Below are 14,757 nucleotides of genomic sequence, written 5' to 3' on the forward strand. Positions count from 1 at the left end.
TTCAGAAGACAACGCCGGGCCTCCGCAGGCAGGGTCACACCAGTCACATCTCTCATAACCTCATGCACTCGACCCCAGTACAAGGTCACTACCGGACATTCCCAAATGATGTGCATGAAGGTCGCCACTACGCCACACCCTCTCCTGCACAGCCCGTCCTGGGAGAGTCCCATGTGTATAAGCCTGGGGCCCGTAATATAGATCCTGTGGAGTACCTTCAATTGAACAAGTCTCAGCCTAGCTGAGATGGCCACCTCTTTAGGGGAGGAAACCGCTGACTGCCACTCCTCATCATCCACTTCAATCCCGTCATTCACCCATAGGCCTCTCAGTTTCATCAGCAGGTCGGTCCTCACGTTTATAAGCTTTTTATAGGTCAAGGAGATGGCACTGTCCGGCATATGGCCGTCCAGTACTCTGTCCTCCAGCGGAGACGAAGCAGGCAAGTTCTCACCCACAGGCATAGAAGATGTGAGAGCGTGTCGAAGCTGTGCATAACGGAAATATTCCGCATTACCCAATTGGAACTCGGCCTGTAGCGCCTCAAATGATTTCACCTCCCCTCTGACCATAACATCTGCTACCTTTGAAATACCAATGAGATCCCACCTGTCGAATCCCTTGGAGTGCCACAATTTCCCAAGCAGGTCAGAGTCGTATAGGGGAGTGGCCATTGTGAGCTTACCCTGCCAACCCAAAGTTTTCGTCACCGCCCTCCACAGATGTACCGCCGTTTTAGTGGGTCCAGTTAGCTTCCGATCCAGAGACCTAGAATATAGTGCCCTATAGTAGTTCCCATCATTCACGAGCCAACGATCCATGGCATATCCAGGATTGACTGCCGGTCCGTAGAAACCGTGATTAACTGCCGCCAGATGAAACGCCCAGTAATAGCGGCGTATGTCAGGCAAGGCGATACCGCCATCGTACCACGGTATGGTTAACTTTGTCAGGGATATCCATGGCCTACCATCCCACAGCAAGTTACGCTGTAGGCTCTCAACCTCTCCAAAGTACTTGGCCGGCACCGGGTCTTGCGTGTTCTGGAGCGCGTAGAGGAACCGCGGCAAGGACATCATTTTGAACAGTGCCGCCCGTCCCAACAGAGATATCGGTAGCTTCTTCCAGCCCTCAACGTCTCGCCGCAGCCTCACCAAAGGAGGGAGCAGATTATGAGCATAGCGTGCACGGGCATCCTTTGAAACATAAATGCCCAGGTACCTGAAGCCCTGTCGTGCAATCTGGATAGTACAGCCGCGAGGGAGGCGCGGAGTATCACCGCACAGCACGTAGAGAGAGGACTTGGACCAATTAATGACTAGGCCTGAGTAGCCACCAAAAGTGCCCAGTAAGTCAAACACCATAATCAGGGACCGGCATGGAGAGGTAAGATATAAAAGGATGTCATCGGCATAGAGCGATATTCGATCCTCAAATCCCGGAGACCACGTGATACCTGCAACATCGGGATGGACCCGGATCCACGCTGCCAACGGCTCAAGCGCTAGAGCGAACAGGAGAGGCGACAGCGGACAACCCTGTCTGGTGCCCCTGCGCAAGGCAAAAGAGGCAGACAGTCGACCATTCACCGTCACATTAGCAAGCGGCGAAGAGTAGAGGAGCCGGATCCAGCCAATGTACTCGGGTCCAAACCCGAACTTAGCAAGCACGGCCCATAGGTAGTTCCACTCAAGTGAGTCGAACGCCATAGTTGCGTCAAGCGAGGCAAGTACCGCCGGTTCCGTGAGCAATTGCACTCGCGCCATAACCGCATGGAGCCTCCGGAGATTGAGGGCCGTGTTGCGATGTGGTATGAAACCGGACTGATCCGGGTGGACCAGGTCCGAGATCACTCCCACAAGTCGATTGGCCAGTAGCTTCGCCAAGATCTTGGGCTCGGCGTTCAACAGGGAGATAGGGCGATAGGAACGGCAGAGATCTCGAGGCTTCCCCTCCTTGTGTATGACCACAATAGTGGCCAGTCGTTGATCGAGTGGGAGCTCACCAGTCTCGCGGGCCGCAAGGAACATATCTCTCAGGGGTGCAGCGACGGTGTCAGCCTTAAGCTTATACAGCTCCACAGGAATGCCGTTGGGTCCCGGTGCTTTACCGGAGCGCAACGACCTGATAGCCAGCGCTACTTCATCAACCGTCACGCCCCGGTCCATATCTTCCCGCTCAGTGTCAGACAAGCAAGGGAGCTCGACCTTCTCCAGAAAGGAAGCCGAGTCAGATTCGGACAGGGCAGAAACAGACGTGTAGACCGTCTCGAAGTAGTTCGCAAACGCATCTGCAATAGTGGCAGGGTCAGTCATGAACAGGCCGTCTTCACCCAAGATCTCAGGTACCACTCGGGACGCTAGCTCTTTCTTGTCCAACCACGCCAGAAGTTTACCCGCCTTATCACCAGCGTCATATATCCTGCCCTGCTGTTCCCTGCCCATCGCCTTAGCCGCGTCAGTAGCAGTGGCCCTAAGTGCCGACTGCTTCAGGGCAAGAGCATGGAGCAAGTATTGTATTGTATTGTATTGTATTGCGACTTATCCGGAGTCGGCCCCAGGGCCAGCTGAGAATTCAGATCAGCAATATCCGATTCCAGCCGAACCAAGTCTTCATCTCGTATTCTGCGCGCCTCGGCTATCAAGGAGAAGGCTTCCCCTCTGAGAACAGTTTAAAAGGCCTCCCAAAGGGAAACGGCCGAGTCAACGGAGCCAGAATTCTCGGCAAAGTACAGCTCTATAGATTTCGCTAGGAGATCGCGGGTCTTAGGGTTACGGAAGTACCAGGGGTTAATAGGTGCCACTCTCGACGTCGCCACGATGCGAAAGTCAAGACACCCAAACCGGGGAATGGTCAGAAATACCTCTGGCCATGAGACGAGCGTTGGAAACTGACTGTGCCTGGGCCGCTGGGGTCAGGACACAATCAATGCGGGAAAGACTACCGTGGGCACCAGAGTGGAAGGTGTATTGTCTCTGAGCGGGATGTAGAAGTCGCCAGCAATCAACCAAGCCCATAGAGTCAAGGAAATCCGGAAGCCATGACTGTGCACCACGTAGATCTCTGGAAGGGAAGCGATCCAGGTCACCCGACAACACAGAGTTAAAGTCCCCCCCCAGAATCAGCAGGCCCACCGGGAGACCCAAAATGGCGCAACCAAGATCCTGAAAAGTGGATGTTTGCAGTCCCGGGGGGACGTACACCGAAACCAAAACCAAAGTGCGCCCCTCCCACTTGCACACAACCGCCACATATCGGCCTCTGTCATCAACCAGGGTAGATTCAACCTCCAGGGGAAGGGACGTTCGCACCATGATGCCTACCCCACGGGACCCCGTAGAGAAGCCCGAATGGGCCACCATTTTGAACCCTCTCCTGTTCAGAGCCCTACAGGTGTTGCCAACAAGATGAGTTTCCTGCAAAAGAACGACATCTGGAGCACAGCGTTTAAGCATCTGCAGAACAACACCACGTTTGATTCGGTCCCCCAACCCATTAACGTTCCAACTCAACAAATGCAATGATTTACCCCCCATCATCAAGGACGCTCCACCCCATCAACCCCCCCCGGAGTACAGCCCGCAAACAAAAACCTGTAGAGCAGTAAGACCTCAGCCACAACAAATGTAAAGAAAATAGAACAAACATAGAAAACATGTCCCAACTACCCCCCACCCTACACCCCTGCATCAGACTAGAAGCCACCCCAACCAGCAGTGTGCCTGTCGCCCCTTAAACTAGTCTACAAGAAGCCCCCTAGAGGAGAAAAGAGACATCCTATCCCCCCCCGTCATCCTCCATATCCAGTACAGAAGCGAGAAAAAACAGAAGAGGCAATATGCAGAGTCGGTGCCCATCGCAGCAACCCCCCCAGAAAAGTCAAGGGCAGTTCGTCTATTCCCGGGAACCTTAACCTGATCCTCCAGCAGCATCCTCCGTCCGCTCATCTGGCTCGGCCCGTCGTTGAGGCAAAGTGTCCAACCAGTCGCCTGCCGCATCCGGAAGATCAAAAAACACCGTCCGGCTACCATTCTCAATGCGAAGCTTTGCAGGATAAAGCATGGAGTAGCGCATCCCCAACTCCCTAAGCCGCCGCTTCACACCAGTAAAACTCTGCCGGCGCTTCTGGACAGCTTGAGTAAAGTCAGGGAAAAAATTGATGTCCGCATTCTGGAATCGCAGCGGGCCAGCGCTCCTCGACGCCTGCAAAATGGCGTCTCGGTCCCTGTAGTTGAATAGTCTCGCAATAATGGGGCGAGGAGATGCGCCCGACTTCGGTGGACCACCCGGGATCCTGTGGGCCCTCTCGACTGAGAAAAACTTGCTCAGACCCCCGGCGCCAAGTTCTTGACCACCAAGTCCTCCACAAAGAGCTCAGTAGACTCCTCCTCGGCTTTCTCCGGCACTCCCGTAATGCGGACATTCTGGCGCCGTGCCCGTCCCTCGAATTCGTCAAGCCGGCGTGCCAGCATCCCATTAGCCATTTTCAGGTCGCGGACCTCAGTTTGTACATCCGACATGTCGTTGGTTAAGCTCGACGTTTTGAGGTCCAGTGACTTAACCCTATCATTTGTCTTGCCAAGATCGGTTCTAATAAGATTTAGTTCGATCTTCAGGGTATCCACTTTGCAGGACAGCGCCTCGTGTAGGCTATGCATCTCAGCCTTCACTCCCGCAATAGCACCCATCACGTCCCGAAGTGTAAATTCAGGATCCTCAGGGGACGCGTCCCGTAATGAGTCTTTAGTGCGCCCCGTCATAACCGGCGATCCCTTCGAGTGAGAGAATCGTTCCGGAATGGTGGACTGGGACTGATTCGGCTTCCTGCTGACTCTTGGAGGCTTGCCTTTGTCCGAGTCCCCTCTGCCCGCCATATTGACACACTAGGGCAGGATAGACCGGGGGGATGGGACGGTCGCGAAGCGCACCTCCAATCGGTGCGAGAGCTACAGCGATGAGTATCCCAAGAGCCACCAAAGGGAGAGCGCGACGGAGAGTGCCCGGGCCGGCCGGTCTAGTCAGTTCGACAGGCACCGCGCCGGGCGTCCCGCGGCAGGGCACCTCGCTGGTCCAGCGATGGCGGCCAGTGACGCAGGCAGGGTCCGCAGATTTCACAATGGCATAACTAGGTCCAGGAAGGTCGGATATGCAATCCGGGAACGGGCGCCGCTTCAGCACCGGCTCAACAGATGATACCCACCGTCGTGGGTCAGGATGGGTGACAGGATCGTTGCGGAGGATCGGGAGGTCTTCGGAGCTCCGAGCTCACGCGGCCATTTTGGTCGCCCGCGAAGCTCCTCCCCTCTAACTGCTTCTTAAGGCTTTTAAGTGAATCACTTCCTTGTAATCTATATTCATTTTATGTTGTAAAAACAATAGCACAGTGAGTATTTTTCCTAAACTTTTCTAGTTTCCCAGGTACAAACTTAGCTTCATGCATCTGATCAGAAAATGAATAATATTTATTTTTTTATTTCTGTGCAGCGCTTGTCTAACTGGAAACCTGAACGTGACGAGGTCAGAGTATCGCACCTTTGAAGGCACCACCTTATTTCCGCTGTATGAGGGAACCCTGATCATTGCAGCGTTTGTGTTCGCCAAAGGGAAGCCCTTCAGAAAGCCTCTGTATACAAACTGTAAGTGCACATTTTCAGTAATGTATGAGTTGTTTTCAAAGGCATGTGCAAGGGCTCCATGGCGGTGATTGCCGACAGCCCGTTGAGGGGTGAGGGCACTGAAGGAGTCTGATTGTTTACTATGTCTGCTCCTGATTGGTTCCTGATTTCATGACCAGTTGCAAATAAGCCTGATAGGTCTGTGTGCTTGTGGACAGGTTGTGACCTATGATTCTCCGCGGCTCCAGAGATCAAGGGGCTCACTGTCCATTGGGTGGGAGCTACCATCCAGGGGAAATCCAGGGGACTGCTAGGTGTGAGCTACCACCCAGTGGAAATCCAGGAGACTGCTAGGTGTGAGCTACCACCCAGTGGAAATCCAGGGGACTGCTAGGTGGGAGCTACCACCCAGTGGAAATCCAGGGGACTGCTAGGTGGGAGCTACCACCCAGTGGAAATCCAGGGTACTGCTAGGTGGGAGCTACCACCCAGTGGAAATCCAGGGGTCTCCTAGTTGGGAGCTACCACCCAAGCAAAATCCAGGGGGCTACTACGTGGGAGCTACCACCCAGTGGAAATCCAGGAGACTGCTAGGTGGGAGCTACCACCCAGTGGAAATCCATGGTACTGCTACGTGGGAGCTACCACCAAGTGGACATCCAGGGGACTGTTAGGTGGGAGCTACCACTCAGGGGAAATCAAGGTTACTGCTTAGTCGGAGCTACTACCCAGGGGAAATCCATGGTACTGCTACGTGGGAGCTACCACCCAGAGGAAATCCAGGGTACTGCTAGGTGGGAGCTACCACCCAGTGGAAATCCAGGGGTCTCCTAGTTGGGAGCTACCACCCAAGCAAAATCCAGGGGGCTACTACGTGGGAGCTACCACCCAGTGGAAATCCAGGAGACTGCTAGGTGGGAGCTACCACCCAGTGGAAATCCATGGTACTGCTACGTGGGAGCTACCACCAAGTGGACATCCAGGGGACTGTTAGGTGGGAGCTACCACCCAGTGGACATCCAGGGGACTGTTAGGTGGGAGCTACCACTCAGCGGAATTCAAGGTTACTGCTAAGTCGGAGCTACTACCCAGGGGAAATCCAGGGGACTGCTAGGTGGGAGCTACCACCCAGTGGAAATCCAGGAGACTGCTAGGTGGGAGCTACCACCCAGTGGACATCCAGGGGACTGTTAGGTGGGAGCTACCACTCAGCGGAATTCAAGGTTACTGCTAAGTCGGAGCTACTACCCAGGGGAAATCCAGGGGACTGCTAGGTGGGAGCTACCACCCAGTGGAAATCCAGGGGACTGCTAGGTGGGAGCTACCACCCAGTGGAAATCCATGGTACTGCTACGTGGGAGCTACCACCAAGTGGACATCCAGGGGACTGTTAGGTGGGAGCTACCACCCAGTGGACATCCAGGGGACTGTTAGGTGGGAGCTACCACTCATGGGAAATCAAGGTTACTGCTAAGTCGGAGCTACTACCCAGGGGAAATCCAGGGGACTGCTAGGTGGGAGCTACCACCCAGTGGAAATCCAGGAGACTGCTAGGTGGGAGCTACCACCCAGTGGACATCCAGGGGACTGTTAGGTGGGAGCTACCACTCAGCGGAATTCAAGGTTACTGCTAAGTCGGAGCTACTACCCAGGGGAAATCCAGGGGACTGCTAGGTGGGAGCTACCACCCAGTGGAAATCCAGGGGACTGCTAGGTGGGAGCTACCACCCAGTGGTAATCCAGGGGTCTCCTAGTTGGGGGATACCACCCAAGCAAAATCCAGGGGACTGCTACGTGGGAGCTACCACTTCAGTGGAAACCAGGGGACTGCTAGGTGGGAGCTACCACCCAAAGTTATGTAATCTTTGTATTTTCTGCTTATGTTTACCCCACTGTGTTTCATATGTTTGTGCGTTTATACCTTAAAACATGTATTAATTATTTTCTGATAGCTTAGAGGTTATTCTTTCACATGTATGTAGTCATATGATCTAAAATGTCTTAGAAAATTAAGGGAATGTGCAACAAGAATAATATGTTAATTCTTCCATTTCAGAATATTCCATGTAAGGCCTGCCCTTTTCAAAAGAATCAGAAATGCGCATGTTATCCAAGGAGGTAGAAACATTGGAAGGCATTGAGAAATGACCCTGTTTGGCGGTGCTATTGCTGGTGTTAAAAAAATAGAAATAAGCATGCAGCTGCACAGGCTGTTGATTTAAGGATGAAATTGATAGATCATTTTGAAAGGGTCTCTTTGATAGTTCTTAGTAATATTCAAGATAAAGCAGCAGTCTTGGCAGTGTGCCAATGTTTGGCTGTTGTTACTCCTCAAGATCACAGAATGGAGGCTTTCTAAATTTATTTTGGAAATACATAACTCCTAGGCCAGGATACCTTAGGTTCTAGAGCTAGGAAAATGCAATTCAAAATAAAAACAAGTTTGAAGCTTCCGGTAAAGAAAAGACTGCACCCGAAACTAAGAAAAAAAAGCAGAAAGTTAAACCAAAAACCAGGTCTGAATCTCCACCACAGCAAGACTCCAGCTAGGGTGGCTTTAATTATTATTATTTTTTTTTTTTACAGAGTTTTATATAGCACAAACTTGACCCGAAACGGGTATCAGAACGCTTTACGCAGCACCCGTTGCATTACATGAGGATGCATTCTTTTTTTTTTTTGTTGTTGTTAAGCGCGGGGAGATTAATTGATTTGCCCAGAATCACAGAATGCTCAGCGTTATTGCCGAGATTCGAACCCAATTCCCCAGATTCGAGGTCGCCCGCTCCAGCCGTTAGGCCAGCTCCTCTCCCCAACTCTCTCTCCTTTAATTTGAGGAACATGATTCATTAAAAAGCCAGACCAGTGTTAGCATTATTGCTGTTTTTGCAAGATTCTGGGGAGACTAAGAGAACAGGAAGGAGCAGAAAGACTGAGTATCATAAAAAGGGACCCAGGCAGTAAAGTGAAAGAGAGCAGGCTGAGTGTAGCCTGAAGACAGAAGAGAAGGATTTAGACTCAAAGCTTATTTTAACCCCTTCGCCGCAGGGCTAATTCCCCCGCGGGGGGAGGGGGGCCGCGCGTGGCACCGCCGTGCTTGTGACGAGCTTGGCTCGGTGCACGGTGGCACTGTGTTCATGACGAGCTCAGCCCGTTTAATGGATCGCCCAGCACAGCAGGGGAATTATCCCCTCGTGGGTGTTTCGCGGCGGTCATGACGAGCTGTGCTCGTCATGAGCACAGCTCCACTGTGCCTCATGACGAGCTGAGCTCGTCCTGAGCACCCAAAGAGTTATGAAAAATGAAAGTGGCTGGACTTCCAAATAAGAAATATGCCTCAGAAAATGTGGTTACTCGGGACGTGGCACGTTGTGCTTCTTGCCAATGCAGCAGCAATAACTATATTGCACCAGACTCTTAAAGATCACCTGGCAATGATGACAATTACAGAAAATATAAGTCAAGTCTAAGGGCTTGCCAAAGAACCTAATTTGCTTGTGAGCATAAATGTGAAATTTCAGCAAAATTCTTTGAAACCCGTCATTTTTCACTATATTTTAGCTCAAAATGCATCCCCACAAGGAGGCATTTTGCGCTAAAAATGTGTAAAAAAATTTAAATTAACGCAAACAGCAGCAAATGGATCACAATTACCCAAAGTGGCTGAATGGTACAATTTCAAGAATTTTGCATAACAGGTTTAATGCGAAACTCCTAAAATACCATGAATTATGCAAGCAAAATTGTAATTTTGCCCAGGCCAACTCAAAACACCAGATGGACATGAAAACTCTTCTCACAGAGTTGATGATGTAAAGCTGCAATTTGAAGGGGATATATTGCAAAAAATCTAAGTAGGTTTCTGGTCACATTTTTTCACATGCCTAGAACATCATTCTTGCAGAGGATGGTTGAGCCCTCTTGTTCATAAGGCATACACCTCATGGTGAGGAGGCAACAATGAAAGCGTTGGTACCTGAAGATCTCAGGGAAAAATATCAACATGAGTCGGCTTTAAAAAAGGTTCTCGATTTGGAAAGAAACCAAACAAGGTGGGGCAAACATTATATACCAGATTTGATTTCCCTAAGGAGTGAAGTGAACCACAAGTTCAGGCCCAGGACCCTCTTAATTCAGAAGCAAAGCACAGTATAGAATGCATCATAGAGTAGTTACAGTTTCAAGGTATAATTTTTGATGACTGTGAATTCATAATGTTGTGGACACACACAGTGTTTTAGGTGACTCCCCTGTACAGATTGAAGAAGACATGCCTTATTACTTGCTCCTCTGAAAACTGACCTGTCCGTTCCCACACTTATTGTGTCAGACTCTGCTTTCTGGTTAGAAAGTGGACTTGCTGCATTGGCATCTAAACAGATTCAGAGATTCAAAAGGCACATTGATAAAAGAGAAACAGCTTTGGGAAAGGTAACTATTCTACAGGACGGGCTGCCTTTGATCCATGTACAACACACCATGGCTCATAAAAGTGAAGTAATTTGCATTAAGGAGAAGTGTGCAGCTGACTTGGCTAAAAAGACAACAGTGCAAACTTTAAAGTTAGCTGTTGTAACTCCATCTCAAAGCAAGATCGATGCAGACATTATGGTGTCAATACAGGGACATTGAATGGTCCAAAGCTTCCAGTTGGTTTACCTTCTGAATTGTCTTATAACATCACCAAAGTCAATGTTTCTTGGATTTTCATACCTGGGATCGTGGGGATGGGTTTGGCTCATGCTGGCATCTGTGCTAGGATATCAATGCAAAAGCAATAATGCTGGTGGTATTATCTAACTAAGAATGCAAAGAAAAAGGGCACTGCAGTGCACTCTTTATCAATAAATAAGCATTCACAGTAAAACCAGCAGCTACTCCCTCACAATATCCAACAAATCATTCAATGTCATGTTCTATGATCATATCAAACCACTACAACTAGTTGATGTAAGTACACATTGGTTGTGGTTTCTTTCTGATGTAGTTCCTGTTTGTTTAACCACAAGCTTTCCTCTGTTCAAGGAGGAGTAAAAGTCGTGCATGCTTAGTAGCAATGGGAACAGTTCATGCATTTCTCTGAGACAGTGGTACTGCATTCACCGCTATGGTATTTTGAAATGTTATCTCTGCTCTATGAGGGTACTAACAATATAACTACCATTGTGATAAACAAACTAAGGCTACACTCCTAGAATTGCTTTACAGTTTTTTTGTCCACCTCACCATTGTTTATATCTATGTTAGGTGGTGCAGCAGGCGAGGTGGACTCTCATCGCCAGTGTAGTGGGGGCCGTAACACAGGTTTGCAGAGCCCGTGTGCTAAGGCCTAACTGCTGTGGGACACAAAATGCCACAAGCACGCTTAGTACTGGGGGTGGGCCGGAAGACCTGCAGCTGTCTTGCCCAGTTATTATATAATCTCTGGCCACGCCTGGCCATAGGATGTACGTTGTGTGTTTCTCCTGCAGGTTGCTGCAGTGGGGTGGGGTTACGTGGTCATTGCAGTACTATCTAGCTACATATGCTTTGTGGGGAGTCTCTTGGTGAACAGATACCACATAAAAGACAAAGTTGTTGACTTTGTCAATTCTCATTTATTTGATTTTTTTATCTAAAAGCTGCAAGGTGAGCTGAGTGAAAATATGCCTCAAAAGGGATTACATGAGCTTCTCATTTCACCATGAGGGATAAAGTGAGAAACACCGGCTTTAAACTGAAGCAAACATGAGCCTGGACATCTAGACGTCGGAGTAGGAGCAGACACCTGTGGAGCCTGACAGGAGACAGCGGAGTGCGCTGAGTCTGCTCCCTTCTGCTGGGTGCTGTAGGGAACGGTGAGAGGCATCCTGATCTGCGCATAGGACCGACAGTGGCACTATTCCTCCCATTGTCCACGTCACCACGCAGGAGAGACTGGCACGATGACAAGAGGCCTCAGATACAGTGACAGCAAGAATGACGGGCAGGGGCTCAAAGAGTGGCACGACGCAAACTCGCATCGATAAATATGCCTGCGACAAGGGCTCCTCATCCCCTGCGGACGGCAGAACACCAACCGGCAAATCTAATGAAGGGGCAAGTGGGAAGAAGGCAACACTGGATGATGTCATGCGGGCGCTGACGCAGGTGCAGGCAACAGTGGGCTCGATCTCCACAGAAATTACTCTAATCAGGGCGGACTTCCATAAAATGTCTGAGAAGGTGAGCTCAATGGAGGTGGTTACAAAATCGCTGGTGGAAGACGTGTCGGAACTCCAAACGGCGATGGAACGGATGTCGGCAGAGAACAAGACACTGCGTGAGAGGCTGGACGATCAGGAAGGGCGCTCGAGGAGGAACAACATCAGGATCCTTGGCGTTCCGGAATCAGAAGGCACCAGAGCAACGGACCTATATGTGGAAGAACTGATAAAGAAGGAGCTCCAGCCTAAAGGATTGTCCACCTTCTTCTCGGTGGAAAGAGCACATTGAGTCCCGGGGGGCCGGCCCAAACCGGGTGCAGCCCCGCAACCTATCCTTGCCCGTCTGTTCAACTTTCGGGACAGAGACGCTATCCTGCAGGCGGCGAGAGTGTCCCCCCCCCCGTCAAGATTCACAACTCCACGCTGGCCTTATTTCCGGACTATATGGCGGAGGTCGCTCGTCGCTGAAGAACGTTTCTGGATGTCAAGAGGGAACTGAGGACGAGGAGATTCAGTATTCAATGCTGTTCCCGGCCAGGTTAAGAGTGGTAGCTGAAAACAGGACGTGGTTCTTTGACACTCCGGAGATGGCCCAGGAATGGCTGGAGGGGTGGCGTCCGGCCGCTCAGCCTCGCCGTTCGAACAGGACGCAAAAGAACCAGGACACAGGGAGTCATCCGAACTCTCAGGCATCAGCGCGGACGATGGAGGAACGCTCGCCAGTAGGAAACGTTGGAGACGATGAGGCCAACACTGAACAATAGCCACCCGGTGACTACAAGAGACATTACCACAGCGATGTGGGCTGCCTGACGGCCTGCCACTGGACACTGGGCAGAGGGCATCCGAGGAGGGTAAGAGAGGCTGACGACTCCGGAGAGTCCTACACCCTAACAAGCAAGTATTTGGTGTGGGGGAAGGGTTAAGCACTCTGCTAAGTTGGGGGGGCGGGCGATTTCATGTCCGTGTAGCAGGGGGGCAGGGAGGGGGGGAGTTCAGGGGGAGTTCAGGGGGAGGGTGTTTTTAGTTGTTCGAATTGTTTGACTCGTGGAAATTGCATATGGCATGAAGATACAGTCCATGTCAAAATTATGTCCGTCGCTACAGGTAGAACATGGCGCACAGCACACAGACTGATACCCTAGGTGGGGGGTCACACGCGGGCCGGTAGCACCGCTACAGTTAATGTCATGGAATGTGCGGGGACTGGGAGACAAGATTAAGAGGGGGCTGGTGCTGCAAAGTCTTAGAAGGGTGAGCCCCGACTTGGTTCTTCTTCAGGAAATGCATCTGGTGGGCACGGCCAGTGGGGCGCTGGATAGACGGGGTTATCACATGGTAGTACATTCAGACTTCACGTCAGGGTCCCCTGGGATGGGCATACTGATGCGCAGGGCATCCCAGTTCATACTACAGACCACCAAAATTGATGATCACGGCCGCTTCGCGGCAGCCTGCGGACAGTGGGAGGGGAAGCCATTGAACATAGTTCTCTATACATTCCACCAGCACTTCATGCGAGCGCTCTTCCTGACCTGGGGAGATTCCTGCTAGAGCTCCCGGAGGGCGACCTAGTAGTAGGGGGGGACTTTAACGCAGTGGCGCATAACACACAGGATAGATTCCCGGTTCGGATGCAGACACCTGGTCCGTCTCGCTTTAGTGACTTCCTAGAGGCACAAGGGCTGGCCGACGTCTGGCGACAATTGCACCCTGAAGGCCAACACTACACCTATTATTCCACAACTCACAACAGTTTGGCTTGCATTGACTATTTCCTTACACTAGGCGACGGTCGCCTCACCATAAGTGACATGCAGATCAGGCCCAGGGGTATCTCGGATCATTCTCCCTTGACCATGAGCCTGTCGTGCTCAGAGAGTGCCCGTAAAAGAATTTACCCGATATTTCCAGGGTATCTTAAGATACAGCACATCCGTAAGGACCTGAAAAAGATGACCCAATATTACTTTGCAGAAAATACGCCTTCTGTTACGTCCCCCACGACCCTATGGGAGGCCTATAAGACGGTTCTAAGAGGACAGGCTATTGCGACTATAGCGGGGCACAAACGCACGCAGAAAAGGGAACTGCTAGACCTAGAATCAAAACTTGCAGAGGCGAATGTGGCCCATATGGCAAACCCGTCGGTGGACACACTGCACACGCTTCGCCTCTGCCAGCAGCTACACGACAACCTTCTCAGGCGGCGGACAGTCGAAAATGTTCAGGCGACTGCGCATAGGGTATACGATATCGGGGACAAAGCCAGTAAGCTTCTGGCCTGGCTGGACAAAAAGAAGGGAGGTGGTAGAAATATATTGTAACTGAAGGATTCAGAAGGGGTGTTGCAAACGCGCCCTTCGATGATAGTGGAAGCCTTGGCCGACCACTTCGAACGGGTATACACCCCGGAAGTCGTGGTGACGGAGGAGGCGGCGATGGCGGCACTCCGGGATGTGCCGACTCCGACTCTGTCACAGGACGCGGTGGAGGAGTTGGAAGCGGACCTGTCTTTGGAGGAGATACAGCTGGCCACTGCCTCACTCCATACCGGCAAAGCGTTGGGTCCCAACGGGATCCCTATTGAATGGCTTAAGGCAATGACCGAAACGCTGTCTAAACCTCTATTGGCCATGGACATGGACAGTCTAGAGAAGGGGACCCTGCCATTCGATCAGCGTATGGCGACCATAGTGGCGATTCCGAAACCAGGCAAGCCGCCCACTGAGTGTGCGTCATACCACCCGATCTCTCTTATTAATGCCGAGGCCAAAATATTGGCAAAATTGCTGGCTATTAGACTGCTGCCTCACCTTGCACAATTGATCCATCCGGATCAATCGGGCTTTATGCCGCATATGAGTACGGCGCTGAACCTTCGGAGGGTGCATGGGGCAGTGGCACGAACCTCATTGTTGACGGAGCCGGCAGCCATACTGTCGTTAGACACCAGG

At 51.3% G+C, this 14,757-nt stretch overlaps 1 protein-coding gene across 1 annotated transcript in view; it reads left to right on the forward strand.

The window, feature by feature from the left end:
* LOC144792390 (putative cation-transporting ATPase 13A4) overlaps positions 1–14,757 on the forward strand; it is a 466,918-nt gene that overhangs the window by 400,587 nt on the left and 51,574 nt on the right. The window contains exon 27 of the mRNA XM_078667375.1: positions 5,485–5,636. Coding sequence (XP_078523501.1) covers positions 5,485–5,636 — 152 coding nt within the window. The remainder of the gene's footprint in view (positions 1–5,484; positions 5,637–14,757) is intronic.

Source organism: Lissotriton helveticus, chromosome 11, assembly GCF_964261635.1.
Source record: "Lissotriton helveticus chromosome 11, aLisHel1.1, whole genome shotgun sequence".
NCBI lineage: Eukaryota > Metazoa > Chordata > Amphibia > Caudata > Salamandridae > Lissotriton > Lissotriton helveticus.